Source organism: Anser brachyrhynchus (assembly GCF_964034855.1).
Source record: "Anser brachyrhynchus genome assembly, chromosome: 6".
NCBI lineage: Eukaryota > Metazoa > Chordata > Aves > Anseriformes > Anatidae > Anser > Anser brachyrhynchus.
Genome location: NC_137700.1, coordinates 16,276,669 through 16,292,418, shown reverse-complemented (window position 1 = coordinate 16,292,418; position 15,750 = coordinate 16,276,669). Strand labels below are relative to the sequence as shown.

At 39.0% G+C, this 15,750-nt stretch overlaps 2 protein-coding genes across 11 annotated transcripts in view; both read right to left on the bottom strand.

Annotated features, from left to right (window-relative positions):
- Positions 1-5,553, bottom strand: part of PHYHIPL (phytanoyl-CoA 2-hydroxylase interacting protein like) — a 129,135-nt gene extending 123,582 nt beyond the window's left edge. Inside the window, exon 1 of one of the 3 annotated variants that reach the window (XM_080598593.1) lies at positions 5,284-5,553. Coding sequence is in view for 1 of the 3 variants with exons in the window: in XM_080598592.1 (XP_080454718.1) it covers positions 5,188-5,203 (16 nt within the window). In the remaining 2 variants the exon portion in view is untranslated. Of the gene's footprint in view, positions 1-4,993; positions 5,086-5,187; positions 5,238-5,283 lie in introns of those variants that run through there. The other 2 variants (XM_080598592.1, XM_080598595.1) reach the window with 2 other exon arrangements.
- Positions 5,554-12,274: 6,721 nt separating this feature from the next.
- BICC1 (BicC family RNA binding protein 1) overlaps positions 12,275-15,750 on the bottom strand; it is a 101,997-nt gene continuing 98,521 nt past the window's right edge. For all 8 annotated transcript variants that reach the window (XM_080598543.1, XM_080598546.1, XM_080598550.1 and 5 more), the window contains one exon: positions 12,275-15,229. In XM_080598543.1, the coding sequence (XP_080454669.1) occupies positions 15,099-15,229 (131 nt within the window). In that variant the 3' untranslated portion in view covers positions 12,275-15,098. The remainder of the gene's footprint in view (positions 15,230-15,750) is intronic.

Below are 15,750 nucleotides of genomic sequence, written 5' to 3'. Positions count from 1 at the left end.
CCCCGAGTTTTTCACTTCTTTTTTTGGTGGATGGGGACAGTGTTGCCTGTTAGTCATTCAGTCGGACATTCCTGCCCGGTTCTTTTGGGCAGGCTGACAGACACAAATGTATTGTCTACCTCCTCCACACTTGCGTGCAAGGCTCTCAGGAGCCTCCTGCCTGCAAACACGTCTGTCTTTATTTTTTAATTAAAAGCAGTCTTGATGTGCTTTTTAATGCAGACAATAGCATTTCTATTTTGTTGTTGTTTTTCACTGAACTCTGCAAACAGGAAGGGGACTGAGCTGCCCCGCCTCCCGGTGCATGTGGCTGCTGCGCACAAACGTCAGCCTGTTTCTGAAGGCCAGCGTGCAATGGGAATGATCTTGTTCCCGTAAGTCAACAATGTTTAGAAAGGTCTGTGCTGTGGGAGGATTTCCTAACATAACGTAAATCAGACTTAAAACACATGTCTAAGCCGGTAAAATTAATAAAGCAACAAGGCTGTGTTGGAAAACAGATACAGGAAAACAAGAACTTTCTCCTGATGACTTCACCCCACAGGGGTCAGCTGCAAATCATGGGCTGCATTGGTTGGGAAGGGGAAGCTCTGGAGATTTCATGAAGAACTTGAAAGCAAACTTGTTGACTTGAATAACAAAAACAACATTTTTCTTCTAAAAAAAAAAAAAAAGAAAGAACATTTTCCCAGCATTGTATCACAAGGGCATCACTCATGGGGCAAGTGTTGCAACCTGTATCAGCAAGGAACAAGCCTGGCCTCAGCCACTGAAGAGTTTGTTTCACCCCTTTCTCACTCTGGGGACAACACAATAACACATGGACATGTCTCTCCCACACCCGACATTCACCCATGTATTTTACTCAGGCAATCTTAGGGAAGATCAAAAAATGAGGTCAACACTTTAAAATATCAGAAAAGACCAAAAAAAAAAAAAAGTCCCGAGTTTGCCTAACGAAGCTCGGTTAAGGCTGTGTCAGCAATGGAAGTTTGCCCCTGCCTGTAAAGCAGGCAGAGAGGGATAGATCCACCAGAGAGGGCCAGGCTGCCCCAGGGACAATCCTCAGGTGCACTTTGAAAAAAGACATTTAGATAATTAAATTGTGGACCTTTTTTCTTCCCCATCTTCTCAACATAACTATCAAAATAAAAACTGATCCAGTTGTCTGGAAGCTTCTGAGTAATCTGCTAGAGTCTGAAAGGAAATTCTAGGGAATATTCTTGGCTCTTGACAACGCACTCCTGGACCAGATGGACCGTGACCTACCCCACCGTGGCTGTTCCCAGGTATACTATCATCTGCTTACACCAAACAGGGCTTTACAAAGTTGCCTTTTCTATTTTATTTTTTAAGTACTTTGCATGCAAATGAAGTACTTGTGCAGCACACCGCAGTTATAAAAGCTTTACTCCTTTTCCTATGGCCTGGGGAGCACAATAGATGTTTTTCATTTATTACCATGAAGATCTCATCCTCTACAACTTCAAGACCTCTAAAGATCAATCATTAGCTAATCTTCTGATTTTAATAAATAAGTAGCATGTTGCAGAAACCTGCATTAAAATCCCACAATCACATATACATGCAAAACCAAACATACAAAAACTAAACTTTTACGTGGTAAAAACGAACAAACAAAACCACACATGCTTATCTTAACTCTGACAATCAGCTTTAGCCAAACTCCTAATCTACCTTAAACTTGACTGCATCTCCTGTTGTTTGCACTAAAACTTCTATTTACTGTACTGCATTTGATTCAATGCCAACTCACTATTTTCCTAAAAAACAACTTCCCAATACCTAAATTTATTTAGAATAGGACAATCACAGAAATAAAACAATCACTGACTCCCCTAACCACATCTCAAGTCTTTTACCTTTCTTCCTGAAATTACATGAACCATATGAGCAAAGAAAAACATAGAATCAGAAGTTATTGCAATTCCACAAACCATATAAAACAGTTATTTGTTACTGAAATGTCCAAACTACCAAAATGTTATTATTTTCTTCAGTTAAAATGTAAGAGAGCAATAGCCAAAGTACTCCAGTGTTGACTATGGAACTCTGAGGATGGAAGAAAGTTTAATAAGCAGTAGGTAATTTTCTCAGACTTCACCAGTTATAAAACCTCTAAACATGTGATATTTTTATGTAATCTTGTAAAAGCTTGTTTTAAATTCTTTAATATGTGTGGCTATAATGATCTAATGAAGTTCATCATTTGAGCCAGAACGATGTTGTTTTGTGAGGCTATTACCCGGCCAGCTTCCAGACTCTTATGAAATACAGCTGCTTCACGATTCCTGACGAGTCCAGACAGTGCCTCTGGGCACCTCAAAGCTCAGCGGCAGATTTTAAACCACAACTCACAGGTCACTGTCCTCAGACAGAGTTTCAGCAAGCTACAAGTGTATTGTATGAACTCACCAAGAGCAACTTTGACACACTACAGCTTTACATGCAAAGGAAAGAAAGATCTTTGATAAGTGAGACCCACACAGAAGTTTCCTTTATTGTTTATGACCTACATGTGAGCTGCAGCCGTCCTTGGGCTCCTCGTCGACACCAGAAACTCATTAACCTCCCCTATACCACTCTCACAGCACAACAGAAGCACACCTGTTCTCACTGCACCAAACACACTGTGAAGTCCCAGCAAACTTTTCTACAGGTGCAATAGGGGATTCACATCAGATGTGCCAGCCCCATAACTACCTGAAAGACACTTCATTTCCACACAGACGGTAAAGCTTGCAAAGCAGAGAAGAAAATGCTGTTTCTATTAAAACATATTCAACATTCAGCAATGCAATCAATCAACAACTCTTAAAAAAATCCTCAATGTTTATAACTAATTCATTTGGGAATCTTTTAATTTGTACTTCTTAGCAGTTAAGGATATCGTTCCAAAGCCCCTAATAATAATTAGCTAGTCACCACTAGGCCAAAAAGCTGACATTTCCACATACTAATCCGACTTCTGGAACCACAATTTCAAATGTCAGAGCTACAGAGGTTACTTATAAAGTTGCGAACAGATAGAGAAGTTTTATTATTTTGGATGGGTTAAGTGATTTGCAAGAAAACAGGAGGGGGTATATAAGGCATGATGTAAGAGAACTAACCTAGAAGATTTCATTAAAAAATCATTTTCTACCAGTTCTGATGAAATCAAAGTTGTAGCAGAAGAAAAATGGGTTCTTTTTCTAGCACAATTAAACATTATTTTAACATTTTTGCTAGCAAGTACAGATGACAGCAATTATCTGAATGATGTGCTCAGATATTTAAGTTTGATTTGTCCCAGAAACAACAGGGCACAGAAAGATTTTGAAGCTTCTGGATGATTTGCAGAGGTTTACAGAATGCTGAAATGCCTTTGTGTGTGTGTGTGTGCATGCGGGTTGATGGAAAGCCACAGTACTGATATTTTGCCCTGGAAAAAAAGTCACAAAAGGTCAAAAGCAATAAAAACCTCAAAACGCTATTAGAAGTTTTGCTACATTTTTGTGGTACCTTTGGAATCCCCTTCTCAGCATTTGTTACTCTCCCCTCGGCCCTGGCTGCTGCAGCGTGCTCTGTTCTGCCAACCCGGCTCACCCCAGCAAAGCCCGTCTTTCGGAGCGGTGCACGCCATGGAAGTAACATCCTCCCTACTTGCCAATCTCTCCATCTGCTGCCACAGCAGGGGCGTTGGGAAAGCTCTACTTAGATGTCATACTGCCTGTTGCTGGAAATTTTTGCCATCTGCTGCTAGTGCCTTTACTCCTATCCTTTGCAAAAGCATCAGAGACTCAAAATGGAAAGCAATTCCTTTATCATATGTTTAAAAATACTCTTAATTTGAATCACAACTGCTTTTTGATTGCTCTTGTATTTACACAAAGATAACAAATAGGCGCAGACTAAGGAATTAAGATGTAAGGTTAGATTGCATAGATATTAAATAACCAAACATATTTAACTGTCTACACCAAAGCTACTTCTTACAACAAGCTTTTGTACTTCTTGTTTGTTTTTAAAACTGTGATTTGGATGACTCACAACCTGTGTGAACAATATGCGATTTCTCACAAAGCCAAGCCCTAAACTCATCACACAGCTTAGAATCATAGAATATCCCGTGTTGGAAGGGACTCATAAGGTTCATCAAGTCCAACTCCTGGCACCGCACAGGTCTGCCCAAAAGTTTAGACCATGGGATTAAGTGCACAGTCTTCTTAAATTCAGACAGGCCTGGTGCAGTGACTACTTCACTGGGGAGCGTGTTCCAGTGTGCATCCACCCTCTCGATGAAGAACCTCTTCCTGATGTCCAGCCTCAACTTCCCCTGCCTCAGCTTAACACCGTTCCCGCGGGTCCTATCACTGGTGATAACGGAGAATAGGTCACCTGCCTCTCCACTCCCCCTTGCGAGGAAGTTGTGGACTGCGATGAGGTCCCCCCTCAGCCTCCTCTTCTCCAACTTATCACATTGGAAGGCAGCTTAAAATCATGCAGTGTCATACACAGAAGCACACCATCTCTGCTTGCACAGCACCCTGAGCATGTGACTGGCCACACAGGGGACCTTCCTTCCCTGTGCCCGCTTCTATTTCATGTCATGTAACCGCTTATGCCTGCACCTGGCAAACCAGGCCTCAATGAGACTAAATATACAATTTGAAATACCCCTGGCTACAACACAGCACTTTAAAATAAGTTAAAAATCAAGTATTTGTAGAATAAAACATCCTCTACAGTCCTTCTGTGGCCCAAATCCAGGCATCAACACCCAACCGCACAGCCAGACCTCGAAGGCTTTACAGACCACCCAGCACACGGACAATGCATTGCCTCCACGGACAGAGCCCCAGCTCCTGCTGTGAAGGGCCCCATTGTGTGTGCAAGGGAGAGCAAAGAAAGGGATCGTGTGCCCAGATGCAACTGGGCCACAGACAACTTTCCAGACAGTTTCTTCCACAGGATTTTTAAGAGGACTTACCTTAGCGTGGTGCTCCTGGATACTGCTCCTCCTGCCTCTGCTCACCAAGGCTGGCATTCCTCATTTCGCAGCAGCTCAGGCAGCAGCTCAAGGAGATAAACGCAGGTGCTTCCCCTCACAACCCCACAGCACAGCGCTGAGTGCCCCATCCCTCCCTGGCCCCGGGGCCACTCCTCACCACCAACCCTCCCTACCTGGAGCATCATTCATCAGCAGCCCCTCCAGGTTTGCCTCATGACACAGAAAGGCTTTTGCACCCAAATTGCTCCCCACAGCTGGGAAATCCTTACCTTTGTGTGCTAGACAGCATGGCCGGCCTCAGCTCGGCAGCCTGCAGGCGCCATCTCCTTTCAGTCACAATGGCGAAGCAGTGGCTGGGGGTCACCACACGGGGCTGAGCTGGCTGGGGCTGCTCCCAAACACGCCTTGCATGGAGGAGCCAGGGAGCATGGTGGGGCTGAGGGAAAATTTGGAGCCCATTCTGAGTGCCCTGGTGCGGGCTGAGGGCCTGAGGCTCTCTGTGAGGAGAGGGTGGGGCCACCCCCCCACACCTGCTCCCACCGCTTCTGGAAGGTTCCAGAAAGTTCTGGCAGCCGCACCCTGGGGGCACAGCTGAGCCCCTCAGGTGTCTGGTGGGGAAGTTAATTGAAGAACAGGCAAAAACACCACAGGGCAGGGAGCGAGGGAAAAAAGTAGGAAAGTACACACCTTAAAGGGGTGATACAATGTATCATCAAGTCTAGAAGCCTGAATTTGACTTAAAAAAAAAAAAAAAGCATGTAAGATCACAGCATGGGTAGAGGGAAGAAATCATTGCTCTATTATACACTTCTGTGCTTGAACACGAAACAACATGATTTTCACTTGCTTCAAGTAAAGGGAAAATCTGACATGAAGAGTTAGAGGTCAAGCAAAAAAGCTTTTGCCATCTTTTTGAGGTTTTCACACACCCCTCATGTGGACTAGCATGAAAATATACTGGAATGTTTATTGGAAAATGATTTTCCTTTAGGAGTCACAAGTATCTTCATTTGCCTGCTGCCAAATTTTGTGAGCTTGGAAAATTTCAATTAGATAAAAAATGCTTTAAGATGAAACACTGAACTGTTACTGCTTTTGGGAAGGAGGGTGAAAGGAACAGTCTCGATGATTCTGTCACAGCATTCTGGGTTTTTATGCGTATGTACAGACCCTGAAATGTACATAAAGTTTCACTTAAACCCAGCATAGACCAAGGGTACAATGCCTCCAGTTGTACTCAATTTATAGTCGAGATTTTAAAAAAGGTATTTTCATACAGTACATGATTTAATGCCTGTTTTACCCCAGATAATATAAACATAAAAAAACAAACACTTGAAAGTGATTTGAGGAGCAGACATAAACAGTCTCAAAACTTACAAACTCATCACAGAATGATTAGGCAGAGAGATGATTTGAAAATGTTGGGTTTTAAAGTTGCCAGCAGACCAACACACCTGTTGAGTCCAAAGACTTTATCTCCCGACATGTTTATGCAGCGAGACGATGCACTAGGAACTAGACCATATGCAATCCTGGTTTTGGGGTTTCATTATACTGTCTCTGCAGCAGCTCCAGGAAAGAATAACCCCATATTAATATGCAACTGAAAAACGTGAATACATCGGTCTTAGTAATAATATTACAGACAGATGGGAAGCAAGGAAGAAACATGCCATTGTACTCCAACAATTAAAGAGGAAGTGGGTGGACTTTAAAGAATCCTTCTATGTATAATTGTGTATTTATTATTGGTTACAGGAGATGCCCTGTGGAGTCACTTTGCATAATCATTTTTAAACTGTAATAAAAACACCTTACAAAAGGACAGATGCTCCTTTTTAGGAACATATAAAAAAAAGAACCAAAGAAATAAACAAATGCTTCCTTCACTTATTCTTCATCCACAATCACCCATCCGAAGAAATAACGGCCTCATCTAAACTGGTCTTGTAATCAGTGTGCTGTTCATGTTGTGCTTACAAATTTCATTTCAGTGCCCAGTGATCACTACCAGCATCTGCACCCTCACTGCCATTGTCTGTAGAGTGCTGCAGTCCCTACAAAGAGCAAAGGAAATACAATTCTGCCTGAAAATTTGAAATGTCTCAAAACCTCCCAGTAGTAGTCATTTGAAACTTTACTGCTCACCAGAAGAGAGCAGAAACTAGGGCCAAGTATGGGAGAGCCAAGATCTAGGAGAGGTGAGCAGACAAGACCAGCAGCCAAGAAAGCCAGCAGTGCCAGAAGTGTTATTTCCACTCTACAGTCATGACTTTCAAATCCCTTAAAAAAAAAAGAAAAAGCCTTCAAAGCTCTCATCCACACTAGTGGTTCTGGATATTCTCCACATTAATCACTCATAGGAAAAGTCAATGCTGTGCTTGTACAAGCAAGAAGCTCATGAAACTGCAAGCAAAATTTAAAAATATAGCTCTTTCTAGCATTTGGAGTCCAAAAGTATGATGGAAAAAAAGCACTGAATCAACAATGGAGCATGTGTAACCACTTTCAGCGAAGATGGAAGATAAACCAGTGCTGGAGGGACACTCAGAAGGAGACTTCTTACATGATAGATGCCTTCAGTATTCCAGCATCCTGGCTATTGTCATCATTTGCAGTGTTTCTCCTTCCACCAAGGACAAAGGTAATTCTAATGTAGTTGAACAAAAATATCTATTGGCCCAAAGAGACTAGTCAGCTAATTGCCTCCCATCCAGCTTCCCCATCCAGCTTCCAAGCAAGATTCAAGTTGTCAACAGTTTAGGGTCGCTTACTGTGTTATCTTTGTTTGTACTGATTTTTAGACACTGGACTACACTGAAAATATTTTTCAGTATGAAAAGAATCTACATTTTTAATACTGAACTATCATCCAGGCTGTTTCAGAGTAAGGATCTTTCTGGTACCTGCAATAGCAACTTCACACTGAGGTGAGCTTAGGCATTAAAACAGAAGCTTACTCTTGGAGAAACCAAAAACCATTGTACTGCATGATAGAAAAAGATTCCTGCTAGTTGAAGATTGGGAATGTTCTGCTCAATCTGAATTTTAAACTTCATTTACTTTGAAATGCATTCATTCTCAGGATCATCTCTTCTTTTCTTGTAGTGCATTAACATTACATACAGCAAGATTTACTGTCATGCTGGTTAACACTGAAGGTTTCTTATATCATCCTTCTCAAAAATCTTGTATCTTTTCCTATATTTCTCTAGATGGTCTCTATACAGCTTGAGACTGTGTTTTCCTTGGGATGCTTTTGTTTTAGGAACAATAAATTTGTGTCACGTCCATTTCAGGCCTTTTCAAATCTTCTCTCTTGTCAAAGGCTGACAAAGTTATTTCTATCAGAGCAAAAAACTATAACAATATCCATATCAGTGCCTGGTCCTTGGGTTATTATACTAGTGGTGACTTTATTTCTTAAGACATTCATCACCCATTGTTAGAAATGACAAATTTTTACTTCATTACATAATTGGTTCTTTTTTTTCATATTTTTTTTTCCCCATCTGTTAGTTTCCATTAAGTTGCAACACAGTTTTGGCACAAGCTAGGTAGTTTCCATCACAACGTATTAATCTTTTTTCATGTTTTGGTCAAACATCTGGAATCACTCTGCATCTCTCAGTAGAACAAATATTGCCCAAATCTTACTCCTTGGAAGATCAGAGAAGCTTGACACCAATTGACGCTTTGACTAGTGTATAAGGTTCTGAATCTTCATAACCAAGTATATTCGTTTCCCAGCATAAATAAGATTTACTCTGATTCAACTGTCAAATGAAATCCATAGAATAGTTCTGATAATTATAGCCCAAGATATTCTAAAGGATACTTGGAGTAACAAAACAATACACTATAAATATACATACATGAAATTGCAAAAATTTTAGCGTATTTTTGGGACTAATTTGAGAAACAATTTGCAAACAATTTTTTTCCTCATAGCTGAAAACTTGCTTTTTGATGAAAAGTTATGAGTTACTTGTTGTTGCTTTGCTGCTGAAATTTGTTACAGTAAATAGTTTAACATCTGAGTCTGTTCTTCAACAGTTTACTTTCTTCAAGGTGAGGAAAAAATTAACAGCTATTGACTCCTCCTAATGTCAGTGTCAATATTCAAATGGCAAATATGACTGTTCTACTTCATTTCGACTTCTAAAATTTGCTTTGTTGATTTTATTAAATCATGTAAAACCAGAAACACTATAAACAGAAATGTTGGTATGTCTGTAGGAGACAGGAGACAATGATAAACTCACATCTTCCTTAGTACAATGGTAAATCATGATATTCAAAAAGACACTTCAACTTTTGGGATTTATTTTTTAGATGCAGAAACGTCCCAGATAGTATCTTAAGCCAAGATAAAAATAAAGGAAGTTTATGCCAAAAGCACAAGTTTATTATTATTAGCAGTAGTAAAGTCTGTTACATAACATATGAGACAGAGGAAAAATGACCATTGGACTAGGAAACAAGAAAACAAAGGTCCGTTTCCGCAATACCCACAAAAACCTTCATTTAAACTTGGGCATATTTAGTAAGGAATATTTATTCTTCCAAAAGCTGTAAAATCCATTAATGTTGCAATATACAGAAGATGGGGAGCACACATGGATACTTACTTCTTAAGCAGGGTTTCCTGCTATGCCCCATTCATACAAGCAACATCATGACTTTTTAAACAGAAAATTTCTTTAATGGATTTACATTCATTCTTCACTAAGTTGGGGTTAATTAAAACTGCTTTGAGCTGTATCCAGAGGAGGACAGAAGACAAAATAAATGTAAGCACCAATCTACAACTTTATCAGCAATTGATTTGACTTCTGAATTGCTAAGTGTTAAGTCCACTACAGAATTACTAAGCAACCTTTAATGCAGTGGTAAATGTATTCTTCAACAGGATTAGTACCAGAAGCTAGACCTGAGTCTGCAGTCCAGACTGTGACTTCTGCCAAATGTGAACACCTTCCACGTGTGGCAAGTAAAGTGGGGCAATGGGTGTGTACCTTCAGGCTCTGTTTGTCAGAGAGGGTAAACAACATGTGAATTGCCTGCAGCTCAGAGGGTCCTGCATTATGAACTCTCGGGGTGCATCCATCTGAAAACTATCTTTTTTATTTCTATACCAGATACTGCATGAGTTGTTTTAAGTAGGTACCTTTTCTAGCTACTCAGGAGTGCTTCCTCCCTCAGCCAGCTTTAAACGGCTATGCACATTGATTTCCTGCTGGTTTTGTATCTGATCAACATGTTTCTCATATCCTTGTGGTAGCTATCAGTTTCATCTTGCTGTTTGTTGGAGCAATTGCTTGACTGGTTACTGGCACTTCGATAAGACCATTCTTCTGTTTGTACTTGTCTTGAAGAACCTTTAACAATAAAATATTTCAATAATGAAAATATTAGACTCATCAGCAAACTATCATAAAATAGAAGAAAATGGTGTCAATGAACAGACAGTAAAAGAAATAACCTGTTTTCTAAACTTGCAAAATTAACATTATATGAATTTTTTGACATTAAATGCTATCACCCACCTCTTATATGGCATGTAAAGAAATATTAGCTTATGAAAAACATTTACAATTAACCCCATATCAGAGTAAGAGGTCATTTATGTTTCAACCAATTCAGACACCTTCCCTAGCTGCCTACGTATCTGTACAGTTCTCTTACTTCAGAGAAGCTATGGAAAATATTGTAGACAGCAATCATGCACATCACAGACTTCCAGAAGACCGACTGTTTTTCCCTCTTCTCAAATAATCAAGAGCTGTGCAACCTCAGGTAAAAAAAAAAAAACAAACCTTTCTTCTGCTCAGATGCCTGTGATTGGTTCTTCACTGAGAAAAGGTAGCTGTAAGTGTCTAAACCTGTCTGGAAACAAATACTTCCTGGCTTACTTACTGTACTTATAGTAAAATCACACATATCCTCGCCTACTGCACTTTTCCCAGCCAGCCTGCAACAGGACTCATACGCTTTCTGTAGCCACTTTTTCCAAGACTTTGTAAAGATAACAGTCCTCTCCACCAAGCAATTGATTGGAGTTGAGTCAAACAGTGAGGATGGATGTCCCATTGTTAACTTTTACACAGCTTAGAATATCTTTCTATTTTCTCTTGTGTATAGCCAACATTTCTTAGTACATTCTCCTCCTCTTCAGACTGAGGATCACTAGCTTTGCTCTTCTGACTGGTTGAATAGCAAAGTGATGAGTATCTGGACAGCAAAGCCTCTTCAGTCAAGGAGCCATCCTGTTCATGCCTTGCCACACCAGCTGCCAGGAACACTGCTTGCACTGCATGAAGAATGGCCATTCAGCTCTGATGGTCCGTCCCTGCTCCTCCTCTTTCCCACACTATCTTTACCATTCTGCTAACTGTAACCACACAGTAGTTCCATCAGAAGAAATTACCAAATAAACAGTCTGCAAATGAAACCATCTTGTTTCCAATCCCTGTAGTTAATTATCGCTCAGGCATCAGAAGCACTTTGCAATTTGCAGGTCCACCTGCCTCTGCAATTCCCACTTAATTTATGCCAATGCCTTGTGAATTGGTGCTGAGTAGCACAGCCTTTGGTTGCCTTCAAGAGAAGAGTTGATCTGTCCCTGTTCCTGCATCATTTTCCTGAATATGTACTGGGAATTGCAGAAAGCATTTTTAAGAGGTCAGTGATCCAGGAATACTGTAATTTGAGTAAGTGGAAAGCTGTGTGTACAAAATAGTTAACAAAAGAAAACACAGACATCATGAAGTGCTTGGACGTACTGTGTGAGGTAAGTAACATTAAATGCATCTCACTACATTTCAAACAAACAGACAAGATTGATGCAACATTGCCTGCATATTACCTCAGTGGGAAAGCTATTCCTCTTGCTAGATTTCGACCGGTTCCACGGCCAGCATCCCAAATAAAGAATTCCTATTGCTTTTCAAGAATTGAGTTCTCTTTTACGCTGAAAGTGATAGTGTAATGACCATCACAAAAGAACACAAACAATCAAACCGAACACAGTCCTTAAAATGGGAAGGCCAAAAGAAAGAATAAAACTTGCATAAGCCGAGCCATTAAGACCTGCTCTGAATTGAACCTGAGATAACTTAATCCCTTTTGCATTATTATTTTAATGAGGTATAGCAAAAAGTGTTCTCATTTAAAGCCAAACATATTGCATGTGATACAAAAAGAACAGTAGAACAGAGTACTAGCATGTGAAAGAAACATGTTGCAATTATGTGAAATACTGCTTTTGATATTTTATTAACAAGCAAGCATCCCTGGAATTGGGTCTAAATAAAAATACTTCATTAACCAATCAGAATACAAGGGAGTTATATAAATTTATTTTACGGAGCATTGATTAGTTTTGAAAATTCCCATTTTTAATGTTTTAATTTCATCTTTTATTTAAAAAATCACTAAAAGGACACAACCCACAAAAATACAATCTGTATCTGCTCTATATTTACAGATAACTGGTCACTATTAAGGCACAGATTTAAAACTAACATTTTTATGTAGCAACTCAAATATTTGTGCATAATACAATACTAACAATACGGTATGCTGTACTGTCATATTCCCTTTGTGGAATCAAAATAAGTGAGAAATTTTTTTTCCAGTGTGTTCTTTTTTTTGTGTGAAGCCCTATTGAAAATAATGTTGTTAATGGGAAATTCTTCACTTCGGTGTAGATGATAATAAGCACTGCTCAGCAAAAGACCACATCAACTTAATACTGTAATAAGTTCAGTTTCCAAATATAGTACTGTCTAGATACATAGTATGCACTTATGAAAGACTAAAAAGTTAAGAGTGTAAAGAGTTTTTTGATACTTTTAAGTTCAGGCAAAACAAGCAAGAAGGGGTTGCAGAAAGTTCTGCACAAAGTGTTATAGAGTATTTCAATAAAAGGTCTTATAAAATCAACATGACTGAAAACAACTTGATTTTCAAACAATGGTCTTGAAAATGCAAACATTTAAATGAAAGCTCATTTGTAAGCACATAAGTCAGTCCATGTCAATGGAGCTATCTATGTGCTTAGAAGCAAGCATAAGTGTAAATAGTTTTAGAATTAGAAATCGTGGCTTCCACAAGGGTTCGCATGAAGTTGCTCTTTCCTGTGTAACAAACACACACACAAATACCTCACAAATAAGTGGATATTTACCTATGGCATTTGAGCACAGCAACTTTGACGTGAACAACTGTGTGCATGCAAGATGCAGTTCTATCCATTCTAATCTGAAGTACAATTTTAAACCCGGAGGAAGCTAACTGCTACTTGATCTACAGTGGAAGTCACCCAGCTATACACCATTAAGTAGATATGGCTGAAATGAGTACTGAGCAGTTTTTTTTTTTTTTTTGCTAGCCGCAATAGGCTTTATATCATTGCTTGATCATCTATGCCCTCAAGTAATAACTTCTTTAAATTCCCTTTGTGTGTGCAAATCTCTCTAGACATCATTTTGGTTTTCTCACCTTAAAAGAATTATCCATGGAAAGTGTCAAAACTATTTCACACCCATTTTTGCATAAAAACCAACTACTGTAAATGTTACTCTAATGCCTTCTGTTAAGAGCACTTGACAGTGGTTTATGTCCATCTCAAAAGGCTTGTACACTGAACATAAATAATACATTACAGTAGAGGTAATTCACAACATTTCTAATGGGAAAGCTTTTCAACAAATTAATGCTTGGAAATTTTATATTGCATTGCAGAAAGAGGCACTTTATGAATTCCTTCATTATATGAGAACCCTTCATAAACCCATAACAAGACATTTGTAAAGACAGAGGAATAATATTGCCAAATTATTCGGACTTTCACAGTATAAGAATGCAATAGTTAGCTCTAGCCACTTATAATATCGACTCTGCTGAACATAACTTGTTTCAGAAATAGTTCATCTCCAGAGTTTTAAACACTTCTGCAGCTGACCATTACAAATCTAAATTGAACAAAACAGATGCTATTACACCTATTTCATGTTGGTCACTTATTTGCTGCATGCATAGTCATGTAAGTAATATGCGTCATTTATTAAATGGCAACAGTGCCGTCTTGTCAAATTAGATTAGTTGTATTTAATCAAACTGACAGCCCAGAGCTCTAGTTTGATGAATGCCTTTCATTCTCTACCATAAATCTGCAGTAGATCAGTTTAATGTTACATATCATAGGTGTATAGGATCTAAAAATAAAAGTCTGATATAAATAAGTGTCCTTTAGTGGCAGGATACTAAAAATAGCCCTTTGCTTTGAGACAACCATTAAAAACAGTTTTAGCATAACAGGCAGCAGTTAAATATGATGACTGCAAAGGGTTAATATTGCAAGGTCCATTTTGGTCTTTCATTGCATCTGTTACAGTTAGCAAATTTCACTGCAAGCAGTACTAGACTGCTTCATGAGAGCATAATAGGACTGGTCCACTACCATGTGGCTGGATTTCGGAACAATCTCTTCAGGTAGCTACTGGGGAGACAGAGAGAAGGGAAATCTGCATAAGAACCAGTTCCTAGTACCATTAGAGTGAGAAGTGACTTAATGCAGGAACATCTGAAAAAAATTTGATTAGTGCCAATATAAAAATCAATATGGAAATGAAAGAAAAATTTCCACAGGACAAGAAATCAGAACATGTAAAGTGCAGAAAGACCTCAATAATTATTTTAAGCAGTACCAGAAAAATCCATCTTGATAAAACCAAAATCTATGCTCTCTGGCATCCCAGCTCTTCATTCTTCCTTCATTCAACAAAGTAAAAATTCAGTGCATACATTATAGTTATAGGTAATAAAATACTAAACAAAGAACCCTATATTATTATTATTGCAAAATCTGTCCAATCTACATGAGTAAAACATAACCCACATTTGGTGTTTTGAAAGACAATGTGTTTTCTCTTTTTTGGCACAGTATTGTGCAGACAAAATGCTTTGGTCCTTGATACCCAAACTTCCAAAGTGCAGAGGGTGGTGTGCAGTGAAGGCTGTCCACAGGATTGCCATGTCCATCTTTACAGTTGACTTTTTGAGCCACAACTTACTGCTACCAGCGACCACTGACACTAGCAATGTCCGAATGATACTGACGTGGCAGTCTTCCACTCGCTCCACCTTCGAGGAATGAGGCACGTATGTTTGCTGGGTCAAACAGCTTTCTTCGGTTTTTATTCAGTTCTACAAAGTAAACAAAAAACCTCTCAGATACAAGTGTTATTTTATTTATTTATTTATTTTTTAAATCAAAACAACCCAAAGATTCTATTTCAATAAGAATGTTTTAGATACAGAACAGCATCAACTGAAAATGTCAGTGAGGTACTCATTCAGTTTAATCAGGATAGTATGAGTGCCAGGGTAAGACTTCATAGAAGCTGATTGGGAAGCAAGCATCTATTTGTTGCAATTCTTAATTTGCACCGATACAGTGTGGAGTTGATACTCTTTTTGCAATGATGATTTAGATCAAATTGCCATAGCCGAAATAATTTTAAAAGGTTCTGCTACCAAACTCAAAGGCTGCAGTCTTCTGAAGGGACATGCACATAGAATGTATAGTTGCAACACAACCATGTTATATAAAATGAGATCACAAAAAAACTTATCAGCATCTCAATTATTTCCCAATGCACGATTCTTTAACAATAACATTGAAATAATATTTTACTATGGATTTTATTAAAAAACAGGTGCTCACC